This window comes from Pholcus phalangioides, unplaced genomic scaffold, assembly GCF_987345545.1.
Source record: "Pholcus phalangioides strain wild (caught in Gottingen) unplaced genomic scaffold, Ppha-v1.0 ptg000005l_1, whole genome shotgun sequence".
Taxonomy (NCBI): Eukaryota; Metazoa; Arthropoda; class Arachnida; order Araneae; family Pholcidae; genus Pholcus; species Pholcus phalangioides.
In genome coordinates, this window is record NW_028301598.1 from 979,136 (window position 1) to 1,003,751 (window position 24,616).

General features: G+C 32.8%; 1 protein-coding gene across 17 annotated transcripts in view; it reads right to left on the reverse strand.

Annotated features, from left to right (window-relative positions):
* Positions 1 to 24,616, reverse strand: part of per (period circadian regulator) — a 79,402-nt gene that overhangs the window by 26,186 nt on the left and 28,600 nt on the right. For 9 of the 17 annotated variants that reach the window (XM_089232079.1, XM_089232068.1, XM_089232085.1 and 6 more), the window contains 14 exons: positions 23,735 to 23,886; positions 20,706 to 20,797; positions 19,289 to 19,375; positions 17,781 to 17,892; positions 15,664 to 15,706; positions 15,334 to 15,509; positions 12,560 to 12,638; positions 12,195 to 12,301; positions 9,517 to 9,670; positions 9,020 to 9,131; positions 8,399 to 8,522; positions 6,261 to 6,289; positions 3,282 to 3,391; positions 1,841 to 1,932 (listed from right to left, as the gene is read on the reverse strand). In XM_089232079.1, coding sequence (XP_089088205.1) covers positions 1,841 to 1,932; positions 3,282 to 3,391; positions 6,261 to 6,289; positions 8,399 to 8,522; positions 9,020 to 9,131; positions 9,517 to 9,670; positions 12,195 to 12,301; positions 12,560 to 12,638; positions 15,334 to 15,509; positions 15,664 to 15,706; positions 17,781 to 17,892; positions 19,289 to 19,375; positions 20,706 to 20,797; positions 23,735 to 23,886 — 1,469 coding nt within the window. Of the gene's footprint in view, positions 1 to 1,840; positions 1,933 to 3,281; positions 3,392 to 6,260; positions 6,290 to 8,398; positions 8,523 to 9,019; positions 9,132 to 9,516; positions 9,671 to 12,194; positions 12,302 to 12,559; positions 12,639 to 15,333; positions 15,510 to 15,663; positions 15,707 to 17,780; positions 17,893 to 19,288; positions 19,376 to 20,705; positions 20,798 to 23,731; positions 23,887 to 24,616 lie in introns of all 17 variants that reach the window. The other 8 variants (XM_089232069.1, XM_089232073.1, XM_089232081.1 and 5 more) reach the window with 1 other exon arrangement.

Consider the following 24,616-nt stretch of genomic DNA (forward strand, 5'->3'; position numbering starts at 1 on the left):
TAAATTGTAACAATGATGATGAAGCAAAAACGTAGAATTTGCTTCTGAAATTTCTTTCTGAAGCCATTCCTATAATGAGGAGACAACAGAAATACTATTGTAAACATGGCAAATGAAATCGAAATTAGAATGAAAGACACAAATTTGAGTGGTGAAGAAAAATAATTCACCATACATTCAGGAGACATTTGTAGAATTTCGGGAGCTCATAGTTTTGATTTATATACAGGGTGACTAATGACCAGAACCCCATGTTTTAAAGGGGCCCTGTTCCCAAATAAAAATAATAGTATGTATTTTATTCAGTAGAATTTTGGAAAATCAAAGAATTTTCCCTAAATCACATCATATTACTTCCAAACTGCTGATTTATAGCAATTAAATATCAATTTTAATACCTACCAATCAGTAATGGAGTTTATACGACATATACAATGCACCTATTGTAATATTAACTCATTGACAAAAATGTGTTTCAATGTGTCCCAGATGATTCCTTAGTTTCACATCTTTTTGACCATAAAATGATTTATTAAATGATGACAAGAAAGTTTGCATGTTTGATCAACATAAAATCCTCAAATCTTCATGAAGATTATGCACATTTGCAATGAAAAACTTCATACATCTGATCTTGCAAGCATTTTTTCAGATGAGCTGCGACAATTTTCATCCTTGGTTCAGGCTGTCGATACAATACCACACACATTAAATAGAACTAGAGGTTTAGAAAAGATGTTTCCAAATGTTGGAATAGCATTGAATCGTCATTGACAACATCACCAATATCAAACTGTTCCAGAGAAAGGTCATTCTTTTTATTAAAAAGGATAAAATCATCAGTTCGCTCAATTCTTTCACAAGAAAAAAATAGTCATCTTTAGATTTATTGTGCATTGAAACTGAGATAACTCAAAAATTAGGTTTTGATGACATTATCAATGATTTTACTCAAATGAGAGAACGAAAATAACATTTATTGCATGATATTTCATGGATGATTTTACATCACATTTTTCCTTTAAAATAGTACACATATCCTTTATTTTATATGTTTACAAACATGTACTTTATCTGCGAATGTACCAAACCTCTTGAACCACATTCAAGGATCCCCCAAATACCTCTCTCGCCCAGGGCCCACCAAGTCAGTCAGGCAATGCTAATTACTTTTTTACGTATACTTTTTATTGCCCTTTATACTTATTTTCTGTTTTTTTAAATAAAGGTGATTTAAATTGGTTAACTTTGTTTTATTGTCAATATAGATGTTTTTTCCAAGACTTTATCCACAACTTGCCACTACTATTGCTAAACCGCACATGCATCTCATCCATATTCCTCTGCGGAACTTCTAATGAATGGGTACATGTTGTGAACCTAATGTGTGAAGTTTGTTATAGTGTAATGCTTGTTATGTGTAATGCTGCCATCAATTTTTTAACCATGAGTGAAGTGTAATGATTAAATAATTGTACCGTTGTGGGTCTGTTGCTCTCTTTGGTGAGACCTGAAAAGGTCGGCTTGCATTTGCACCTCAAAATTAAGAACCGCAGAAGACCACCTTCGACCGATCACCACTGTGGTCGGACTGACATATATATGAATGTGCCACGATGCTTAAAAAATTAGAGAAAAAGAAAATGAGAAATTTAAATTACCTTTATCTTCTCTAGCATTATTTTTTTTTTACACACTTTATAATTTAATTCCATTCACTAGGCAGCCTAGTAAATTATTTTGGTTCATTATTAACCTTAATGTTATGCAAGGGGCCAAAGACATGTTTATACACACTGACAGGCACATGTAAGGAATATATGAAAATCAGAACACTGACCTCCAGATTCATCTGAGTTTGAGAGCTTCCCATCACTTTTTGATTCTTCTGAACTGTTTGAAAAAGGAAGCTTTTCCTGACTAGCAAAAAATCTACGAAAAGAAAAAAAAATTTTACAAAAACTAGTCTTAATTTCTGTAATCTCAGTCTGTGTACAAACTAATAAAAAAATAACCAAGGAAAAAAATCTGTAGCTTATAATATAACAATAGAATGTGATTTCATCTTGTGCTTAAAATAACATAGCTTGATTAAAAGAAAAAAATAAGTTTAAAATGAAGCATTTTCCTTTGTATTAGAAGTTTAATACATATTGATAAATACTGCTGTAAAAACTCCATGGTGGACACAGCATCACCTGATAATGCGGCTGTCTGCAGAAATGACTGCTGATTAGAGGTAGGGAGATTGGTGAACAGAGGAAAAAAGGTGGTTGTTTTGAAAAGTAGCATATAATTTAACCAGTTTCATCAAGTCACATTGCCACTGATAGTGGTTGCGGGGCACCATGACAAGTCATATATCTCCTTTGTCCCAGGATTTATTTATGTGGGACTACAGTAGAGATAATTGTTAAATGATGGTGGGCAATTGATAGTGGAACTGAAAATGGAGAGAGTAAGTACTATTACTATTTAACATACATACACCTCATACATATTTCTCTGCAGAATTTCTAATGAATCAGTACGTGCTTGATATATGTGTGACCTCTAACATATTTATGATGTCAGAATTGTGCTTGTTAGGGAGTAAGTACTGCAGCCATGCTGATTACACAGCAAACTGTTTCAATTATATATTTAGTGGTTTTTTTCACCGACCGAAAAAAAAATTAGAAAGGACAACTTCAATTAAGAAAAACATAGATAACTAGCTATAATACCCAGCGCTGCCCGGGTTTTTCCCTCTATAGCATAGTTTCCCAAACTTTTTGTTCCATCACCCCCTTCTTTAGAAATTTTTTTCCCCTCATCGCCCCCTGACTCAAGCAAATCCATAGGATCCTATGTTATACCCGTAGCTTCCCTCCTCCCCCCCTGGACCATTCCATCGCCCATCAGGGGGCGATATTGCCCACTTTGGGAAACAGTGGTCTATAGTGAGAGAATTGAAGAAGTGACAAACCATTGTAAAGAAGTAAACATGTCTGAAAGGCATTGTTCGGGAAACACTGTGGTTAACAATCCAGAAGTGATTGCTGAAGCGTATGGAGCCATTGCTACTAGACTTTTTTTTTGCACATTTCAGGCATTTACCTACAGCTCTGACAAACTTTTAAAGTATTCCCATTCAATACATATGCTAAATTTGATGAAGACTAGTCTAAAATTGTAGTTTTTTATAGAGAACACACACACAGAATATTAAATAAATAAATAAATATATATATATAGAGAGATTTTTCACACCTCACCTAGCACATCTAAATTGCACTTACCTTTCCATAGTGTCTTCTAAATGAGATTTTTGGAATGTAGATGGAGATTCTGAAGATGTACTTGAATCCCGATGAGGAGATATGTCACCCATGACAACACTGTCAAGATCCTGGGAACAAATATAATGATAAATTATACTTTTAGTTGATTATTATGATTTTAATAATTGAAGAAAAATTTTGTAATGTGCATATGAATCTAAATGAATGAAATTAAAAACTAGAAAGAATGTTTAAGGCAAATAATCACAGTAAAATCCAAGAACCTGATGGGTTTGGACACTCCTGGGTGCTGTTAGCAAAGGTAAAAACAAGAATAATGTGTCTGTTAACCCCCAATATTAATGGGTGGAAGGTCTTATGTTATGTCATATTTTGCTGTGGTCTTGATCTGAATGGTCTATCTTGATATATATTTGGCTATATAATTTTTTACTTTCTAGTTGGTGTAGATGTTCCTGAGAAAATGAAATGGAACTGTTGGCATTGATTTCATATTATTTATTCACTAAAACCCCTTGAAAACTTTATATACATATCTTCACAGAAATCTGAAAGCGGTTTTGACTCAAAGGGAAAGCGATATAAAAATTGAAATAAAAGTAAATGATACAAAATCAACTCTAACTAAACTCAAATTTTTACAGCTAATTTTATTTGAAAGAAACGTCTACAAAAACTGCAAATTAGACAATTACATAGCCAAATCCAGACAGACCAATCCGATGATTGAAGAGAATAGCTAAATACATATGACATAACAATAGAAGTTTGTGGTTATAGACGCATTACTCTTGGAAGAAATAATGCTTTGCCTAATATAATCACAAATGAAGAACAATGAAAAAGGCAAATACACGAAAAAATATGTATTTTTCAGAGTATATGCCTTTTTTGTTGCTCTCCATTTGTGATCACATTATTCTTGTTTTTGCCTTTGATAACAGCACTCACAGAAGTGCTGAAATGCAGTAGCTTGTTACTGTGGTTATTTGCCCTGTCTTAAATGTTTTTTATTGCATTTATTTATAATTTTAACAGTTTAGTATCCATATATATGTAAGGGGACATTTTTTTTTTCTTTCAAAAAGTAAGCTCAAAACTTGAACCAAAGTCCAAGTTATAGATGTCTTAGAGCAGACATCTCCAACCCATTGCTCCCTGAAGTACCTAGAGTGTTTGATCCTTGTGTCCGATTTCATGCTTGCGAGCACTTGATCAACGTTCCAATTAAACACATTGGAGGAATCACATTGAAAGATTAGAATCATCATCATTTCATGCATTCGTATGTTAAAATTACATAAAGGTGCCCTTCTTTTGATGATGGGTACAGGCAGTGCTTGCGACTGGAAAAAGGTTGAAGACCTCCGTCTTAGAGTGACACAAAAACGAAAATGTGGAAACGAAAATTGTTGTAACAGGCAAGGGTCTAAACCGGTGATTCCCAACATGAAGGGGTGGGGGGGGGGGGGGAAGAGAGAATTCGATTTTTAAGGGGAAAGGGTGAATTTGAAAAAAAAAAAGGATTTTCTATTAAAACTTGTTTGTGTGTGTGGAAATTTTCCCAGTTTTATTATCAGATCAAATTTATATTTTTTAAACCGTTTCTTGGTGCTTTCTTTTTTCAGTTACTGTATATAATTTATACAGTATTTGACATTCATATTTTTTATGGGCTTTTTCAGACATCTCATTGAACACTTTGCTTGATGTGGCCTTTATGTTTCTCTTTGGAAGGGGATTTGATTAAATGTACTTAATGTGCACTTAGGTGTTCAACAGAAAACTTGTGAGTAAGATGAAGTCCACAGACCCTCTGTTCCAATAAAATGACGAAAAATGAAGGATACACAGAACCATTTACAAAATTATGTTCTGTCTACAGCAATATAAAAACAATGAGTTAATCGTTTTCTCATCCAAGACCACAGACCCTCTGAAGTCTTTCCAAGGACCCCTGGTTAAGAATCACTGCTTTTGACTAAGTAAATGACCTTTTCGGCTACCTCGATGTGAATAGGAGTTTACTTTTTGAATGACAAGAATTACACAAGCAACAGGAGAAAGAGACAGAACTAGGGTGGGGATGGGAAAACCGATGGAAAGTTTTAAAATTTAAGGATGCAAAGCAAAAAATAATGGCTTTGCATAACAAAACCACTGGTTATGGAACTGTTTCAGGGAAAAGGTTGGGGGAGAGAATACCCCAACTGTCAAAAAATTATAGTCATGGGGACGGGAACATCAGAATTTTAGAGATGCTTTGGTGTGGTATGGGCTAAGAAAGGTTGGGAACCACTAGCCTAAAAGTTTACCTTCAAATCTGTTGATAGGCCTGGTACAGTAGCTGCTTCTAATGCTGCCTGTGCCTTGTTATAATGCCCATTCAGAGATATTGGGGTTTTTATATAAATCAGACAATTAAATTTCTTTTCTTTGCTTCCTCACATAAGCGATGTTACAAGTTACAGTGTATCCATCAGAGCTAAAATATTAATATATTATTAATCAGAGCTATATTAATCATGGTTTTTATTATTGTTTTATTTTTGATGTTAAACTGCACAATTTATGAGTTCCAATACGTTTCTCAAATTACTAAGTTTCAAGATGAGCATGTAGCAGTTTAACATCAAAAACCCATGAAACAAATTAAAACAAGAAATTGGATAAATTTAAAATTCGATCATTCTGAAACTCGAGAACATTCATGCAAACCCAAATTCTGGAACATTCATGCAAACCCAAATTCTGGAACATTCATGAAACCTAAAACATTTTGGAAATAACGTCATACATATCGGTATTTTTTAACCACCGTAGTTTTGTTGCTTTAACTATCTCATTTTTGTAAGTGGTGATTAAGTTAAATCAAGTAAGATGAGATATGTCCACTGCATACAATTGTACAGGAAGAAAAAATTTGCATTACACAGAAAAATGCAAAATTAAATTGAAAAATATATAATAACTTACAGAATTTTGAATTCCATGAATATTTTCAGCTAGAAAAAATTAGAAAAAAAATTAATGCTCAATAGCTAGACAATGAAACCATAACCACAAGAATATAGCCAAAAATCACTAGAACAAACTCAGTATGAATAATTGATAGCATGAACTGAACTTCCAATCCCCATCCACATGTACATAGTATCCAAAAGAATTGATTCTCCCATTCAAAATCAGAGAATCAGGATTTAAAAATTTTAAATGCAATAAAACTTTGGTTTACTAGTGTTTTGCAAGATGAGAAACATTTTAAACTAATTTCGACTAGATGAACTAGTGATATCTCACAATAAAAGTACCAAAGCACCCTAGATAAGAACTAATCTATAAGAGGTTTTAAAGGCCCATTGTTTGACTTAGGCCCCTCTCCAAGCTCCACGAGCCAATTGGAAACATAAGCCAATGGAAAACTGTCTCACCCCTATAAGTTTTGTGTTTATGCAAGTAAGGATTTAAAAGTGAACCCCCCCCCCCCCCCCCCCGCTCTCTTGCATCATTATGAGAATTCTCAGGATTTCAATATAAAATAAGTAATACAATAATATCAAACAAATTAACCTGAACTTTATTTTCAAAAAGGATGGTACATAGAGATTTACGCCGAACTAATCGTTTGAGCTTCAATTATTTCTTACAGGGAAGTTTGCTTTAATATACAATGGAATTTATGTAAAAGAAGATTATGTAAAAGTTGAATAACTTGGTTAACAAGTGATTCATATTATGACCAAAAATTGTGTGCGTTATTTACTTAATTACACATGATAGCAACTGAACCGGTCATAGTCTGACACCAAGCAGGACCTGGGAGTCTTTAAACATATGGATAATTTGATTAGACCAAAGCGACCAAATCTTAGGAAGGCCAAGTGATGGATAAAGAATTTGCTTGAGGGTCAATGATTCTCTGGTTCAAAGTGTAACGAGCAGCAGCGAAGGTACTGGAGGATGTGACAAAAAAAAAAAAAATCAGCATTTGCATCTTTGTATGAACAATGGCAAAAATGCATAATTGCATAGGGTAGTTGGTTGCTTCGAAGGAAATAACAATACAGGTTCTGTCTGTATTCATTCTTACATAATAAAATAAGTTTTGAATTTAAATGCATAGGTACAAAATAAAAAAAGAATCACCAGAAATTCAAAGTAGTAAAATATAAAATTTTTAGTAAACGAAATGAAATAAACTGAAAAAACTTAAAGATAATATGAATGATAATGTGAAAAATGATTAAAAAAAAAATAATAATGAAGCATATAGAATAAATTGGAACAGAAATAGGTGAAACTATGTGTAAACTTACTGTAAAAGAATAAGTAAAATTGTATAAATATGAAGCTACTTATAAAATATAATTTTCTGCCTGTAATTCGCAATGGCCTGATTTGCACATGCAAATTTTGCTACTTTGAGAGAAAAGACATACCATAATCCACATATGCAAACTTTTGAGTGCCTTTAAAGGCCATAACAGGAAAATTAATCTTTTTTCATTTATACTCAAAATCAAGACACTATTTTTTTTACTCATGAACATTTCTTCTAAGAGAAGTGTTATCTCCAGCTACATAACTTCATGAGTTATTGCTTAGGTATTAAACATATTCAGGTAAATCTGTAAGAACTAAGGTACAGGGAATACAGCTGATTTTTTCCCTCCAAAATATGGAAATACAAGCTAATTTTTTTCCACTATAAATGCAAAGTAATTCGAGGGGACATGGAAACTTCCATAAATCAATTAAGTTTTGAAAAGTTAAGAATCAAAGTCCTTATCAGTTAAGGTAGCAAAGAGTATCTTACCCTCCAATCCATTAATGCAACAAGTTTGAGAATTCCCTGGACGGATCATGCTGATCCCTTGGGAATACGTGAAGATCACGTTATTAAAAAAAAAAAATTCCCTAATCTCCAAAATCATATATTTCTCAAGCAAAATGGTCGAAAATTGAATGCTTCTGAAGAATAGTGAAGCTACAAATAGTTTAATTCTATCTATGTGAATTTTTATTCCCCCCACCCCAATAAAAAAAACAGACCGGCTTATCTTCATCATTCAAAAAATATATCTATGAACTCGAATCAAAATTTTATTACTCACCCCCTTCAACTTTTTTAGACCTGCAGCCATCTTCAATGAAATCATGAACAAATGATGCAATTTCACGTTTTCTTTTGTTAGTAAGATGGTTGATTTTATCACCAGTGTAATCTTTGTTGATAGGCTATAAAAATGGTTTTTTCTTCAATTAATTACATTTACAAATCAAATTGCAAAAGTTTTTCATAATATGTTGAGCATTTTTGATATTTACAATAAAAAGTTCATGAAATAATGTAAATTTATAATAATGTTCTAATTTATCAGCTGAGCAGCATTCAAATAATGAGGTGCAAACAGGGCTGCATTATGAGCATCATAGGACCTCCCCAAGGCAAATCTATTTTTCTGAGCCTCCCTTTACATACTTACTTTCAAAAAATGTAACCAGATCTCTCATTATCACGAGCCCCCCCCACCCTCCACTTTCCATGCACTTGAAGTCTCAGACCATGCCATAAGATGGCACTGGGTGCAAAATTGTTGAACAAGTGCAGTAAAATATGTTCGAGTGAAAATCGAGCAATATATACAATAGGAAATTATGGGAAATATTTTTTTTATCATAAAAAACAAAGCAGTACACACAGAACTAAGCAGGAATACATATTCTGAATTTACCTGAGCAAGCATATTTTTAATATCGTTTTGGATACCCTGGTTTTCATTTTGAACTTCTTCAGAGAACACTTTCATTTCACAAGGATTGAAAATTTTGATGTCAGTTGGACCTCTGCAATTAAAATTTTAAAAAATATAAAAAATAACAAATATAAAATATTAATGTAAAATTTGTGTGGTGCTATTCACCCCACCCCCATACCTGAAAATAAATTACATTCAAAGAACCCTAAAAAATCCCATTTAATAATTTCATAAAACAATATTGTATAGAATAAAATTAAATAAGATTTTAGAATTTACTTATATGGCAAAAAAAAAAAAAAAAAAAAAAATGCAACGCCTTGCCATCTAAACTTTTTTTAGAAAAGAGTTTCAGATCTTGCAAAATAAAATGATACAAATAAAACAATAAACAACTTTAGGAAAATATCTCTCCACTTTTTTACACATAATTTGTTTAAAATTTTTATGAAGTAATATAGGTAAATAATCACTTTATAACTCTGTGTTGGCCAACTATAAACTCAAGCTTCTTGCTCCAAGGGTTGATGTAACAAGACCATTCCGTTTCCAATGTTATATAGCAGCCATTGAAAACTTTGAATCGATATGGTTTACTTCTGAAAGATAGACCTGGTCTCTTCATGACTGAAAGAGGAATTAATAAAAACTTTTAAATTACGAGCACATGTGAAAATAATCCTAACCTAATATGACAAAAAAATCTAGATGAGAGAACAATTTTTTAGGTGCCAAAAACATTTTACAGAAGAAAAAGATCTAAAATAATGCTTCTTTTGACTTTTTCAGGGAATAGAGTGATCCTCTTTCATGTTGGCAGATATGCTGCTATAAATTCCTAACATTTTAGCCTGCAGTTTCGTAACAACAACAACAAAAAAATGTTAGGTGTCAATACCAATTTTTTAGTTGCTATGGCCACCTGGTACCTGGGATTTGTCCAGCTCTGGTCTAAAGTGATGGTACTGTAGGACAATAAAATGTTTCTTTTCATTTCTAAGGTGTTATTTAAACTAAAGTGATCACAATTTTTTTTTTTTGGAACATTTACGTACGAGTATCAAAATGTGTTAAATACAAAATATCTCAATAATCCAAGTATTTGGGTTTGCACAAGATCCTATTTGGTAGAAAAATCAAATTACTGCACAGCATCCAATAACATGTAACTAATTTTATTCATTTATTCTCACCTATATGATTTTATAATAAAAACATACAAATCCCAAGTTTTGAAATACCCCCCCTCCCCCCAATTGAAGGTGAGCTGGTAAGACACATTAGCCACAGCATTTCTCTTTTGTTAGTTCAGCAACTTGATGTATAGCATTAATTGAAAAGTATAATCATATGATTATGCATTGTTCTTGATGCACTAAAAAATGAAAAAGGAAAGATGAGGTGAGTTCCTATAGCTCCTCATGTGATCACACACTGGCTAGCATCTAATTCTTTTATCAATTTCCAAAAGATTATTTTGCACATTAGTCCAAGGGTAGTGGGAAGATTTCAGGGGTTCAAATGAGCTCAAGGAAAGAATTAACTCATTGTTTTTATATTACTATAGCCTATACTTAATATTATTTTGTAATTGTAAGGGGGTTCTGTGACAACCTTCATTTTATTGGTACACAATTCTATTGGTATACACAGCGATCTCTCACTTGTAAGTTTCTCTCAGTATTAGGACAACTTTCTGCACTTCTATTTAAAGATGTAAGTAAATATAATGCTATTCCACACTTATACGCGTCTCCACTCATGACTTTATTTTTCCTTGTTCCAACACATAAGCGAGATAATTTTACATATTATATAGCTTGAAATAATTCTGAACACACACAGAATAGGAAATTATTTATAATAATTTCATTTGGTACACATTATCCCTATAATGTTATCACTTTACACATTTTATGCATTGAATATAAGTATTTTTATTGACAATCTCTTTTTTCAAAGTGTAATATTTGAGATTTGTGATGTGACAGTTTATATTAACCAAAGGCGTTTTTTTCCAAGTAGGTGCAAGTGCCTGAGATAGAAAATTTGGTTTGCACTGCATTAATTTTGCTTTGGCCAGATGGTGCTAAACATGAATGATTTTATTTCAGATAAAAGCAGCTATGTATGATAGAAGCTGATCATATTTGCTCATGCATCAGACTGCAATGTACATGCATGTACAGCTGACCGATCACTGTCCCAAACGATCATCAGTTGTCTTGGCTCTCCCAGGCCATGCAGGAGTTGAGAGGGCTCTAGGCCAATGTTATATATTGGGGCAGATTTAATTTTAATTTTTTTTTACACCATAAATGTACTGAAAACAAACATGACAAGTTATTTTAGATATTTAGTATTCTATTTAATTGACCAGAGATGCCCTAAGGGATGTGCGATAGTCGCGGCCACATCATGCCCTACCCTTAAAGTATATGTCCACATATGTGGTAATATGAATATTTTTTATTATTTTTTTACAACAGTATAACTTGGCGGCTGTGTTTTAACCACAAAAATGATTATGAGTTTTCCAAATAATGCAACAAATAAATGATAATCATTCGTAACTCAAAAGAGCCCTATAATCATTTTCTCTATGAGTTCCGCATCAAGTAATGCAGCTCTGAAATTAACGTAATCTTGAGGGGCTACAAACACTTTATTTCGGCAAAAAATCAATTTAATTTTTAATGTAATCAAAAATAATGCAGTTATTATGAGCTATAATTGAAACAGTAGAGGCAGTGAGAGTACAAATAACTTTAGCCAGTTTTCGAACACTTAATATCTAGGCTTTTAGTCATTTTTTCTTTATTCCGTTAATTATGTTTTTGTAGTGCCTTTTGCCTGCCTATTTTAACTATTTTTAGTGCCTAAACTTCCGGGCTTTAAGATGAAAATATAAATGTGAAGGAGTCCATGGGCCTTCATCTTATTGACATAAAGGGTCCATAGAACACAAAAGGTTAAGAACCCCGGAAATATCACAAAGATTGATGCAAATACAAGGGCCACAACAGACAAATTTCCCAACAAGGTGGCTGAAAAAATTTGCCCATAAAACATATGGATATCAATGAAGGTTGAAAAATTAAGCTGTATAAAAAAAATTCACATTTTTCAAAGACAAGCATGATTGACTTACCTATTTCATAAGTATCTTTCAGTTGAGGTAGATCATCAGCATGATAAAAGTCAAAAATTGAATACCCAATCAAGTCTTGGGGTAAATACCCTATATACGGAATGGCACTGGAAATAAATAACATTAAATAATTATGTAGTGCAATATGATTACATTCTGATTCATCGTCATTCACTTTAGTCATATCAAAAGAGTAAAGGAAAAATTTAAATTCATTTGAAACAAGAAAATTGAAAAGAACTGTTAACAATCACTAGTTGCTAAAAATGTTTCACTTTTTGTATTGGTCAAGATTTTGCATGCAAATCTTAACAAAACAGACAGATAATACTGTTTAACCCAGAAGGGAAAATGGGTCAACCTACCTTGCATCAACATGGCTGAAATGGCAGGAAGCGGTATGTCTTGTGGAAAATGAAGTCATTGCAGGTATTTCTTCTGGAACTACACAAACCAAATAAATAAATCAAACCAGATAAATAAATTATCTTGAGAAGAATAAGAGATCTTAAACATAATATTTTCTTTGGGGGAGGAAGAAAAAATGTGTGCATGTGCGTGTAATTAACCACAATTTTTGTAACTTATTTTTCCCAGTAAAATTTCATCGTAATAAATGACAAGGGCTTCAAAACAAATTAACTAAAACTTGAAAAATATGGTTGTTTCCAAAATTTATCTCTAGTCCACTTGCTGCAGCTTATTAATAGGCAAAAACAAACTTGATTCATTCCTATGTATTGGTAGATTTCGAAGTGAATATTAAATGAAAATTAACTTCGACTGTGAAGCCTAATTTGTACCAATAAAAGCCAAGTAGAACAATTAATATGACAGACAGACAGAATTTGTATTGTTAGGCCGTGAGCCTATTACAATGGTGGTGACATTTGAATATATATCATACGCTGAAGGGAGAGAGACAATACATCAATTTGAGATTGGGGATTAGGATTGCACTGAGTTAGTTACATTCGTGACAAACGTTACAAACAATATATTGAATAAAGCAAGAAAAAAATGCATAAAAATATTTAAAACAAAAACGCATTGAATAGGAAAAAAAAAAAAAACACATATATATCAAAGAGTGCATCAAAATATATTTATGTCTCGGATTCATTTGCATACTCGCTTTCTGTGAGAATAAAATTTTTTATTTTTTGTCTTTGAGCAGCTACAATGAAATTGAAAATTGAGTGATATTGTTTATGAGATAATTTTAAGAGACCATTCAAATCAAAATGACTTATGAGGTTAGACAGATATTTCCGTCTATATGAACGATAGATTGAACACTTGAAAAAAACATGGTGCCAGGTTTCGAGTTCGTTCAGATTACACATATTGCAGAAATTGTGGGGAGATATTGCAAAGATTTTTCCATGAAAAAAGATTGAATTATGTTTTATTCTAAGTTGAAAAAGGACTCTTTTCACTGTGATATCAATTTTTGATGTCATGTAATCAATCCTCAACAAATGTATGCGATTTGAGAAACTTATAATGAGGGTGGTTATTACTATTTTCCATAGCACTCATGTCAATTTGGAGATTTTGGTCTACAAGTGTTTGCAGAATCTGTGGCAGAAACTTAACAGCTGTGTTGGGATCCTGAGCAAACCAAACAAACCCAAAGCCAGATTTTTCAAGTAACAGTTTGACGTCTGAAGCCCAGTTAAATTTTGACTCAGTGGACGAGTTGCTATATTGGTGTAAATATGATTTCTTACTAAGTCTAGAGTCCGGCATTTTGAGAATACGTATCCAGAATTTAATAATCAACTTTATAAATGTAATAGATAAAGAGGTATATCCGAGTTCCAATCGCAATATGTAATTTGGAGTATATTTTGACAAATTAAATAGTTTCTTAATAAAAAAAGAGAAGCATTTGTCGAGTTGTAGAAGGTAATGCATTGACCAAATTGGTGAGCCATAGATCAAGACAGAGGTTACCATACCGTTAAATAGTTTAAACCAGCTATAAGGTGAATTAAGTTTGGCTCCAAGAAGAATAGGCCATAATGCATGTATTGCAGATATACCCTTCGCTTGGAAGTGATTTTTTGCCAGATGGTATGTTCCAGAGGAAGAAAAGGGAATTCCGAGGTAAGTATAAGAATTAACGGTATCCAATTTTTTATTTTGGTAGAAGAATGTATCGCTTTTGGACTTCTTCCCCCCCCCCCTTAAGGAAGACCAAGTGTGCATGCTTGAATTTTGATCTGCCTGCAGAAGGTGCTAGTCACCAGCAGACCGCTGATGAATGAGGAAGTGTAAGTGAATGCTGTTGCATTTTCATTTTTGACAAAATGGCAGGAAAAACTTGATCACTATTGCATTAAGTTTTGTATGAAGCTTGCTGATTCCCGAGTGAAAGCAATACACAAAGTTCAATAGACCTTTGGAGATGAAGAAATGGGTACCACACAATTAAAGGAGTGATACAACCACATCAAAAATGGCCACACATCAATGGAGAGTGAAGCATGTTCTGGTAACCTCACCATCCCAGATATAAGATTGCTATTGACCAAGTGAGAACTCTGGTGAAACAGGATCATCAAATCATGTTTAGAGAATTCATATGCAATGTAAGAGTCATGCCGTCAGTCTTCTTTAAGTCCAGTGACGTGATTCATCACAATTATACACCACACGGCCCAACAATCATCAAGAAGTACTACCAAGAGATCCTGCATTGTAATTGATTGAAGTTTTTCCTGCCATTTTGTCAAAAACAGAAATGTGATGCCGCTCACTTATATTTCCTCACTCACATGCAGTCTGCCGGTGACTAGCAGCTTCTGCAGGCAGGAAAGAATTCAAGCATACCTACTAGGATTACCTACATAAGTGCAACAAAACACACCTCCTTAGCTTCATTTGTTCGGGAAAGGAAAAATTATGGTTGAATACATTTTGAGCAAACCTTGTACACATGAAAGTTACAAAACATATATCATTTTTTATTGAGTAGTGTAAAGTGTTGCTCACTATTAGTGATAAAAATTAACATGTGTGATTATTACATAATTCATGAGATTGGAAAAACTTTTAATCGTTCAGAAAAAGTCTAACCATATTTAGAGACAAGTTTATTACTGAAAATATGAATGAATTTTAAATTCCAAACCTTGATAAGCAGATGAAAGTGGAGTTGCTGTAGCTTTCACACAAAGCATACTGTTACTTTTCTCAACACACACATCGTCAAATATCAAATCATTTATATGCAATGTGACTTTGAAAGGCTTATACTGAGTTTTTTTGTGAGAAATCCCATATCCAAATTGAAGACCATGATGGACCCTAATCATGATGGGGAAAAAAATACAGCAAATGTACACACTAAATACAAAAATACTGTATATAGTACATTATATTTTTTATATAAATTGTATAACTCAACTTAGTTTTCACATTAAATAAAACTTTCATTGAAATTGAGTATGGCTTTACTTACCTCAGTCGACAGAAAAATGTGTTCTGTACAAGATGAGATTCGTCTGTAATGAACAAAATTTTCAATTATATTACAAATATTACACAATAATCATAAATTTATTTCTTTGTCACTACTTTTCACAAAATGTACTTATGAATAAAAAATAATTCTTAATAATGTATCATAAATTGGTTTGACTTAGGTAAATACTCTATTTTCTTATTTTAGATAACGCCATAACCACTGTAAATGAAATGTAGAGGTGATTCCAAGTCTAGCTGTCAGAATGAGCCTCCATGACTAAAAATTACGTAAATCTCTCATAACTATCTCACCTTTTTTTTTCCCATCCATCATAACCCATGCTTTAAATCTTTCATTCATGGATGGGTATCAAGATTTGGAACTCCTGTTATGATCTTAACCAATCAAGTTAAGTTTTCATAAAAACATTGCAACTAACATATATTAGATTATTTTTTGCAGACCTCCTGGAAGGACACCCTAGTCTTTTGGGGTCCTAGAGTAAATGTTCCTAATTCATGAATTTTTTGTTTCTGTCTTTTTGTACAAGTTTGTACCAGTTGTCATGTTTTTGTTGTTAAATACAAAAAACCATTTTGTTTACAGTGCTCCATGGCATTGTCTTAAAGCTTTGATAGAAGTTTGCTTTGGTAAATACTTATTGTTTTAACTGTGGATGGTAATTAATCTGATTAAATAACTGGTTATTTTATTAATGAAATTTTTAATATTTGCAGGGTGAATTTAGGGCAATATTTTATATTTTTTATGGGCACACACAGTTATATAGATGCCACTAAAATATAAGAAAATTTTATGCTTCAAGCTCTATAGAAATTGCACAGACCGGGTTAATTTTTAAATTAATTTCAGAGATTAACACCACGTTTAAAGATTAAAACAGAGACAGGTAGATTTTGGCAAATCAGCTATGCAGATTTACATTGTAGACATAAAATAATAATTCCCTGTATTTATAGTTGTAATTAAAACAAAATTTTCGTATATTTGTACTTTTTATTTTTTCCCCAATTATTTCCAGTTGGGTGAGAAGGAAACATATGCTTTGAAAAGTGTGACTTAGGCATGCTTTGCATTCATCTTTCTCCATCACAATACGTTACAAAACAATTATTCTTGCATAAACAAATAACTAAAACCTTCTTTCTAGTGGTGCAAACATTTAATAAAAAATTTTAATTAATGAGTGAGATAATACAAAAAGATGTCCAAAATCTGTACTCAAGTCACCCCAGTTATGGTACATGAAAAAAAAAAGTCACACACACACACTGGGACAAGTGTTGTACTATAATAGATAAAAAAATTACAACAACAAAAACAACATTCCCCAGTTTATGGTTACTCAGAAATCCAGCAATTTTCAACCTTTTCCATATTATGGCAAATTTATTATTGAAATTTTTTGACAACTATTGTCACCTAAATTTTATGATACATCTAAGAATATCTGTATTACAAATTCTATTTCAGTATGTGACAGGTTTAATGAGAGACAAGTTTTAGAGCTTCATCTTATTAGTTGACAAAAAAAGATTAAAGACAATAAATTCACATTGAACAACTATTGGTTAATTATAGATTAGTAATTACTTAAGGTTATTATTTATAGGTTAGTAATTTATTAGTTAATTACTTATAATTGTTTTTTTTTCTGCAGCATATTTTCTAAATGCTTGCTACATATCAGTGTGAAATGATACAACAGTTTGAAAGTTGATGTTGTAATCAGTCCAATCAGAAAGACTTAAGCGTTCGATATAAACTAAATAGCTTAAAGTATATTCTGGATTTTTCTCTTCCCCAACTCTTCAAAATTCACTCAGCATCATAATAATTGCCCAAGTTTGTGTTTCTCTGATCCAGGTAGCAAAAGACTTTCCTATCTTATCACTGATTGAATTTCTCCTGGAAAATCCTAATTGTTCAAGCAGACACAGAGCATCCTGTGTTATTGTAAATCTTGTCTGTTATTAGTAAAATTTTGAGATAAACCACATTCTTTACAGCTAGATTTCACTGTATTAGAATTCAAAAACCAAATTTCATCTTTTGCAAAACCTAAAACAAACAAAATATAACTATCTTACCTATGTTTCCCTGAGTAAAACATGCATTAAGTCCTTGTGTGAGATGATTAGCAAAAGTTATATGGTCTTTTTGGTACAAAAAGTTCATGATACACTGGCCAACCAACATGTCCTAGGGAAAAAAGTTATAATTTAATACATGATTCAAAATAAAAATATCATAAATCAAATTGTTAGCTAATTAATCTATGGCATGAACAATATTCATAAAGAAATTACCTGATTATGTCTTAGGATATATATTCTTATGCAATTGCACAATCATTCTACCAGAAAGAGCAAATAGAAGTTCAAAGATAGTCAATATGTCAAAGATTATAACATACAGCAGACAGAGGAAGGAATATTCAGGGTACATGGCATAACTCCTTTTGCCACAAGTTACTGGTTAACCATTGATCTTAGGACATACTTCCAATTAGAAAAAATATCCAAATAATGTGCAGATGACCTCATATAAGTCATTCAAATTGCAAGAGATTGTATAGTTATTTAAAAAAAAAAAAAGCTTTTTATACCGATACCCTGCCCTAAAAATCTAATTAGAAAGTTGTTGCCATGTCTCTCATGAAGTCAAAAAATAAAAAACCATGTTTCTAGGTGAAATATTTCGAGATATTTGAATTCAAAAAAAAAATTGAAAAGATGGGAATGAACAGCATAAACTAATGGACAATGCTTCTCCAACTTTTCTCTGATTTTGAATAGAAATATCTCAGTGAATCTAGCACTTAGAAACATGGAATTCTTGTTGTTGGCCTCAGTAGACATTACAACTACTTTGTAATTGGGTTTCTAAGAGAACAGGGTGTCCACATAAAGTTATTTTTTAATTTAATATAATATAATACAACCCTTCTCAATATGAATGATGCATCCACATTATACATGTTATTTGGATACTTTTTCTGATTAAGAGTATGCTTCTAGGATCAACAGTTCACCAGTAATTTGCAGCAACAGGAGTTAGCTATGAACACTGTATAGTTAAAAATTGACCATATGATTAGGATTAGGTAAAAATTACCTTAGCACCTGTCTTGATTAGGCATGTTATCATTTTGACCAAAAAATCTGAGGAGGAATGTTAGGTAAGTGCTGACTATGGCCTCAAGTTAGTGAAATCATATGATCAAATGGTGTGATGATATAATCATCAGTGTGGGCAGCCGAAATTTCAGTGCTTTAGGCAATAAAAAAATGCACACCCCTCTTAAGAATCATAATTATGCTCTCATTATTTTAGCAATGCTGAGAATTGTGTGTCAACATATATGTTGGGATTTTAAAACTTCTATTTACTTTTTTATTAGAATGAATAAAAACTAAGATGTTTAAAATTTTCCGGAGGCCATTTTTTGGTTTCAATTGATTTGAAACTCTTATTTTCAAATGAGGACTGATACCTGAAACCAATTTTGATTTAGGCCTATTGTCAACTTCTTTTCAAAGGTGTTTACTGTAATGACATCATAATATCAATTTCAGAAAATATGATGAAAGCTCACCTTTGGATAGCCGAGATGTTTTGTTATAGCACTTGATATATACAATGTTGAACCATCCTGTAATGAAACTGCAAAACAGAATCCATCCTACAAAAATAAATTGCAAAAAATAATCAAGAACAAGATTATAGCAAAAAAAAAAAAAAAGACACTCCACTGTTTTACATACATCTAATTATACCCAGAGCAGTCATTAAAATGTTGAGCTAGACAAGTTTTAAAGTTTTGCGCTGTATCAAATGGAAATGAATGTAGCTCTCACTGTTGGTTAATTAAGAGGTAAAACATTTTAAGTCAAGAACTGAGCAGGATAACTTAAACAGTTGATAATATATAATACTGAAGGATATTTTATAGAATTTGAGTATGAATATAAACACATGCAGGCTGTACAAAATACAGTCGAACCCCATTATAGTGAACTGTCTGTGGACCCATTAAAAAGTTCACTATAACCCAAGGTTTACTATATCCAAATTAGTTGAAGTTGGTTAAATAGGTATTCAGTTGGGACCACTGGAAAAGTTCACTATAACAGAGAGTTCACTATATCCTGGGTTCACTATAGCAAGGTTTGACTGTATGTTAAAAATTGGAAAATTATTGCATACACAACTTTTCCAAAAACTTGCAAATTAAACTTTTTACAGTAAAACCTTGTTATAATGGACTAATAGAGGCTTAAGGTTGTTCATTAGTATGAAAGTTTGGTTTATAACAAATAATTCTTATAGGGGTGTAATACTACAGGGTTACAACTGAAAAAGATGTATAGGTACTGGTGCTTAATTGCTTGCTTGAAAATGTTTTTTAAATGAGTTAATACATTTCAAATATGTTTTTATATAGACACTTAAACAAGTTTTAAACTCATCAGATTAAAATTTTACAATTTTTATAATTTTTTAGCTGTCTGTTATAGTGAGGACCTACTTTAACACATTGATTGAACATTGAAGGACTGAACACACCCCGCTTTCCATCTGAAGGGGATATTGAAGCTGTCCTGAAAGATGGGTGCATCCTGAATTTTATTAAATGAGTATATGTAAATGTATATATCTATATAAATTTATATAACAGAATAACAAGTCAGATTACAGAAATATAACCAAGAAAATAATCATGATGAATCGTGGTCTAAGAATCGAAGTCTAAATTTATATTGTAGCATCCTTGGTACATCTGGACTCGATAATCAAAGTTCCGTTGGTGGAGTTCTACTTTAACAAAACTAGCCTTATGCCAAATTTATTGGAATAATACTTCTAAGAATGTTATACAGCTGCAATATTCATCTCAAGACTCACCTAAACTCATTTCTACATGTTTTGGCTATGTAGAGCAGGTTAAATTGAATATTTTAGCACTGTTATGCATGCAATGAACATTTGTACACGAGAACATGGTTTCTTACTTCACATTTCATGTTTCTTTCTTTCTTCAGTTCCTTAAAGGATATTTTTTTGAATAAGTTCATTTTTTCACTACCCCATAATGCTTCGGAACCTGCAAAAAATTAAATTTTATTATAAGTTCTTTGAATAATAAGACAGTATTCAAGGCTTTAAAAATGTCACTGAAAGAAAAGTAACAAGTTAGATATTGCAAAAGCTCATGAAATCTTTTATGTGAATAAGTCATGATTTTGAATCACTGATGACTAATTTGTTAATATTGGTTGCACAGCTATTAGAAATTAATTGTAGGCTAAATGCAAAAAGTTAAGTAAGAAGGCACTACAGAAGTAAAGCAACCACCACATTCTTCTGAATTGAGGAAAACAGAATCATGGAACATAAATTAATTGTAAAAAATCAGTTTTTAAAATCTGTCATTCATAAATTGAATGGGATCCAAATTCTGATGCAAAAATGACTCAAATGATATGAAAAAAATAATTTTTTTAAATTACATAATGTTAAATTATTTTTCATTGAATCATTAATTATTAAATTAATTTTTTTTAGCATTCAATAACAAGTCAGAGATTTGTAGGGTGCAGAGTTAAATGTTTGTTATTTCCCAGCATGTACTGGCATTTTCCAGCATTATTCTAGGTAAATAATAGCTGCTGCAAAGTGTAAGCCACACTTAAAGAAATAACTGGAGAAAAAAAATGATTTTGCAGAAGATATATCTGTAGTTTTTTTGTTTTTGTTTTCTGAAGTTTTCTATAGCTTGCAGATAATTTTTTACAAGACGAAAGTAATTTGATTCTTGCAGCTGGTAATTTAGGCTTCTTTTGCTATTTGGTTGACTGGCATTTAGATACAGTTGTATGCATCATTTAATCCTTTCATTCTCGCCGGAACATATGGTATATGTCCCACACAGATTGCAAAATTGGTAGTGAAAGGGTAAACATTATGGCAATTTCCATATTTGGAAGTAAAAAAAATATGGTTCAAATTTATAAATCCAATTGCAGGAACAGTATTACACTATAAAAAAAAGTTTGATCTTTCATAAAACTTTTCATAAAGGAAAAAAACAACCAATAAGCCTATTGCTTATATTCACTCGAATGTAAGCAATAGACTTATTGGTTGCATTTCCCATGCTACATAAAAGAACTTTTTATCAAACTTTAATAGTATAATCTTGTCAGGGCCATAACTAGGATTTTTGTGTTATTTTGCCACCCCACCCCAATTTAAAATTTGATAATTTTATAACTTTGTTTCCACCTAAAATTTACTGCCCAGGGCAGCTGCCAACCCTGTACCCCCAATTCCAGTCCTGAATCACGTCCTTATACCCACTCTTTAAGACAGATATTTAAATATCTCTGTAGGAGAATTATAACTTTCAACTCCCATCAACATAAGGGAGACAATCTCATTTATTTCTCAAGCTACTTGAATGTTTGAGAATAGTTGGATTTTGTAATCATGGTGTTCGCACAAATGCAAACAAATGTCTAGAGATGGTTCCATAAACCATACATGAATCAATAACACCAAAGTAAAGCATGATAAATGAGAAGCTCTGTTGACACTAAACACTTGAGTAAACTGAAAACATGCAGAATACATGTGCTCTTGTAGCTTGTTCAGAGTTTGTGAAGTTGGCAAACAACACTAAACTGTGAGAGGTCAAGCTTGCTTGATGATCTATTGATTGTTAATCTGCTAGTTGTTTTATTTGCATCCATGGCTAAGCTGAAGGACTCAGATCAGGTAGCTTTCAGCTTAACTCCTCACCAGATGATAGGGCCCACCCAGGCCCGTAGCCAGAAATTTTCTTCAGTGGGGGGTGAACCAAAGTAATAATATAACAATAGATTTGGCCATCTTTTTTCAGTCATTTTCCTACATTTAAGGGGGGACCCAGAAGTCCCTTCCCCCTCGCTATGGCCTTGGGCCACCACTCTGTCTCAATGAAGAGATAGAAGCAGGTCGTCGAAGAAGACCTGGGCATGCTGGAAGTTGAGCATATATGTGTTGTGAAGTTTGTTTCTCTGTGATGCTTGTTGTAATGCTGCCATCTATATTTTGCACTATGAATGAAATGTAATGACTGAATATTTGTTGTACCATTGTAGGCCAGTTTCTCAGTTGCTTTCTGTGGCGAGACTTTTTAATGGGGAGATCGGAGCCTCGAAATTGGAGACTGCGGCAACAGCATCCCCCATGGAATGGATGTTGTCGCCAAAGGATAGCAGAGAACTCATTTGAGCCAACCACCACTGTGGCACCAGTAGGATTCGAGTATGGTTCCCCTAGCGCTATGCGAGTCCATCATTATGACCACTCCTCCCACCACAGCAGCTACTTTCAGCCATCTGGTAGCTGTGCTATAATCACTTTAATTTTCACCTTTTTGGGAAAGAAAAATACTTTTTTTCTCTCTTCTGAGCTCTCTATTCCACAATTCATGCTCTCAAAGCAAACATTCATTTGGCTGTGTGTTCATTTTTGAGCCCCAATAAATGATATATAAATAACTATTACCATTACCAGGTGCAACAAGTATTATACACTGTATAATAACCAGTATTAAATAACATTTATAAAAGTATAGCATATTGTAAGTATGTGATTTTTTGATTTTTCTCAACCTAATGTATGAAGGAAAGATTTTTTCTGGATATTATGCTAAGGTAAACTCCTATTGGCATTGCATCCAGAAAAAAGCCTCACTCTATTGCCGCCACCTGAGGGTCATTTGCTGAATGTAGAGAAGGTTACAGAGCCTTTACTTCAGTGAGTCCTGCCACAGCGCACAAATAAAGAAGGAATGGTTGTGTCTCCTGTAGTGTATATGGATAGTGTTTGCCTGGCTTACAAGAGGACTGGGGTTGATTCCTGGGAAGACCAGTCGACTTTTTTTCCCAAGTTCAATTTGGCATAATATCCAGAGAAAAAAAATGCTTTCCTTCATAATTTATGTACGTTAAATATTGTATAATTTGAGTAAGAAACATGAAAAGCAAACAACTACCTTGTATGCTCCTCAGGCACGTGAGGATTGGGGAGAATTCCCCCGAGCTGCCATTGTCTAAGGTATGTATTGACTTCATACCAGCATCTGCTTTCTTCAGAAAATTTCGTGTGTCGCACACAAACTGCTGCTGCTCCTTCTGCGATGCAGAGCTGTTATCAAAAAAAGAAAAAGAAATGCCAATGTTAAAACCAGAAATATAAAACAGAAAAAGTGTAACACCAGCTGCATTTCAGAACTCCATACTCATTTAGATATAACGATGGTCTTATAATGTAGATTTTTGATGGACAGGAATCGCCCTTTATGAACAGGATTGTAAATGTTTGTAAACCAGTTCTTTCCATTAATGGCAAGTTTAGGATCTGATCAATTAAGGACATTGGAATGGAATTTCATCTGCTAATATAATTTACCATCGTTCACAAGTAGGGCATAAACCACTCGCATGGTAAGTGGTGAAACTGATGATCTGCAATATTTCTTGGTCTCCTAAGGATAGGGGGTTCTCAAACTTTCGCTTCATCATCCTGCTAAGCATTAATCAACCGCTCCTTTACCTCAACAATTACAGTGATCTCTCACTTATTCACTGGTGCAAGGGAACAAGGAAAAAAAATGTAAAAGTCTCTTGCATACAAGTGAATAGCATCATTTATATAATTCTTTGACTGGAAGTGCAGAAAATCGTTTTATAAATGAGAGGGTGTATACGTGAGAGATTACTGTATACGATGCTATCATGGCATTCATAGTAGTGAAAATAGTCCAGGCAAAATCTAATATGAAAGGTCATTCTCACGAAATTGGACAAAAAAAATTATACAAATACAACGCCACAACACCAACAGGCAAAATGCCCAACGAAATTATCAAAAATAA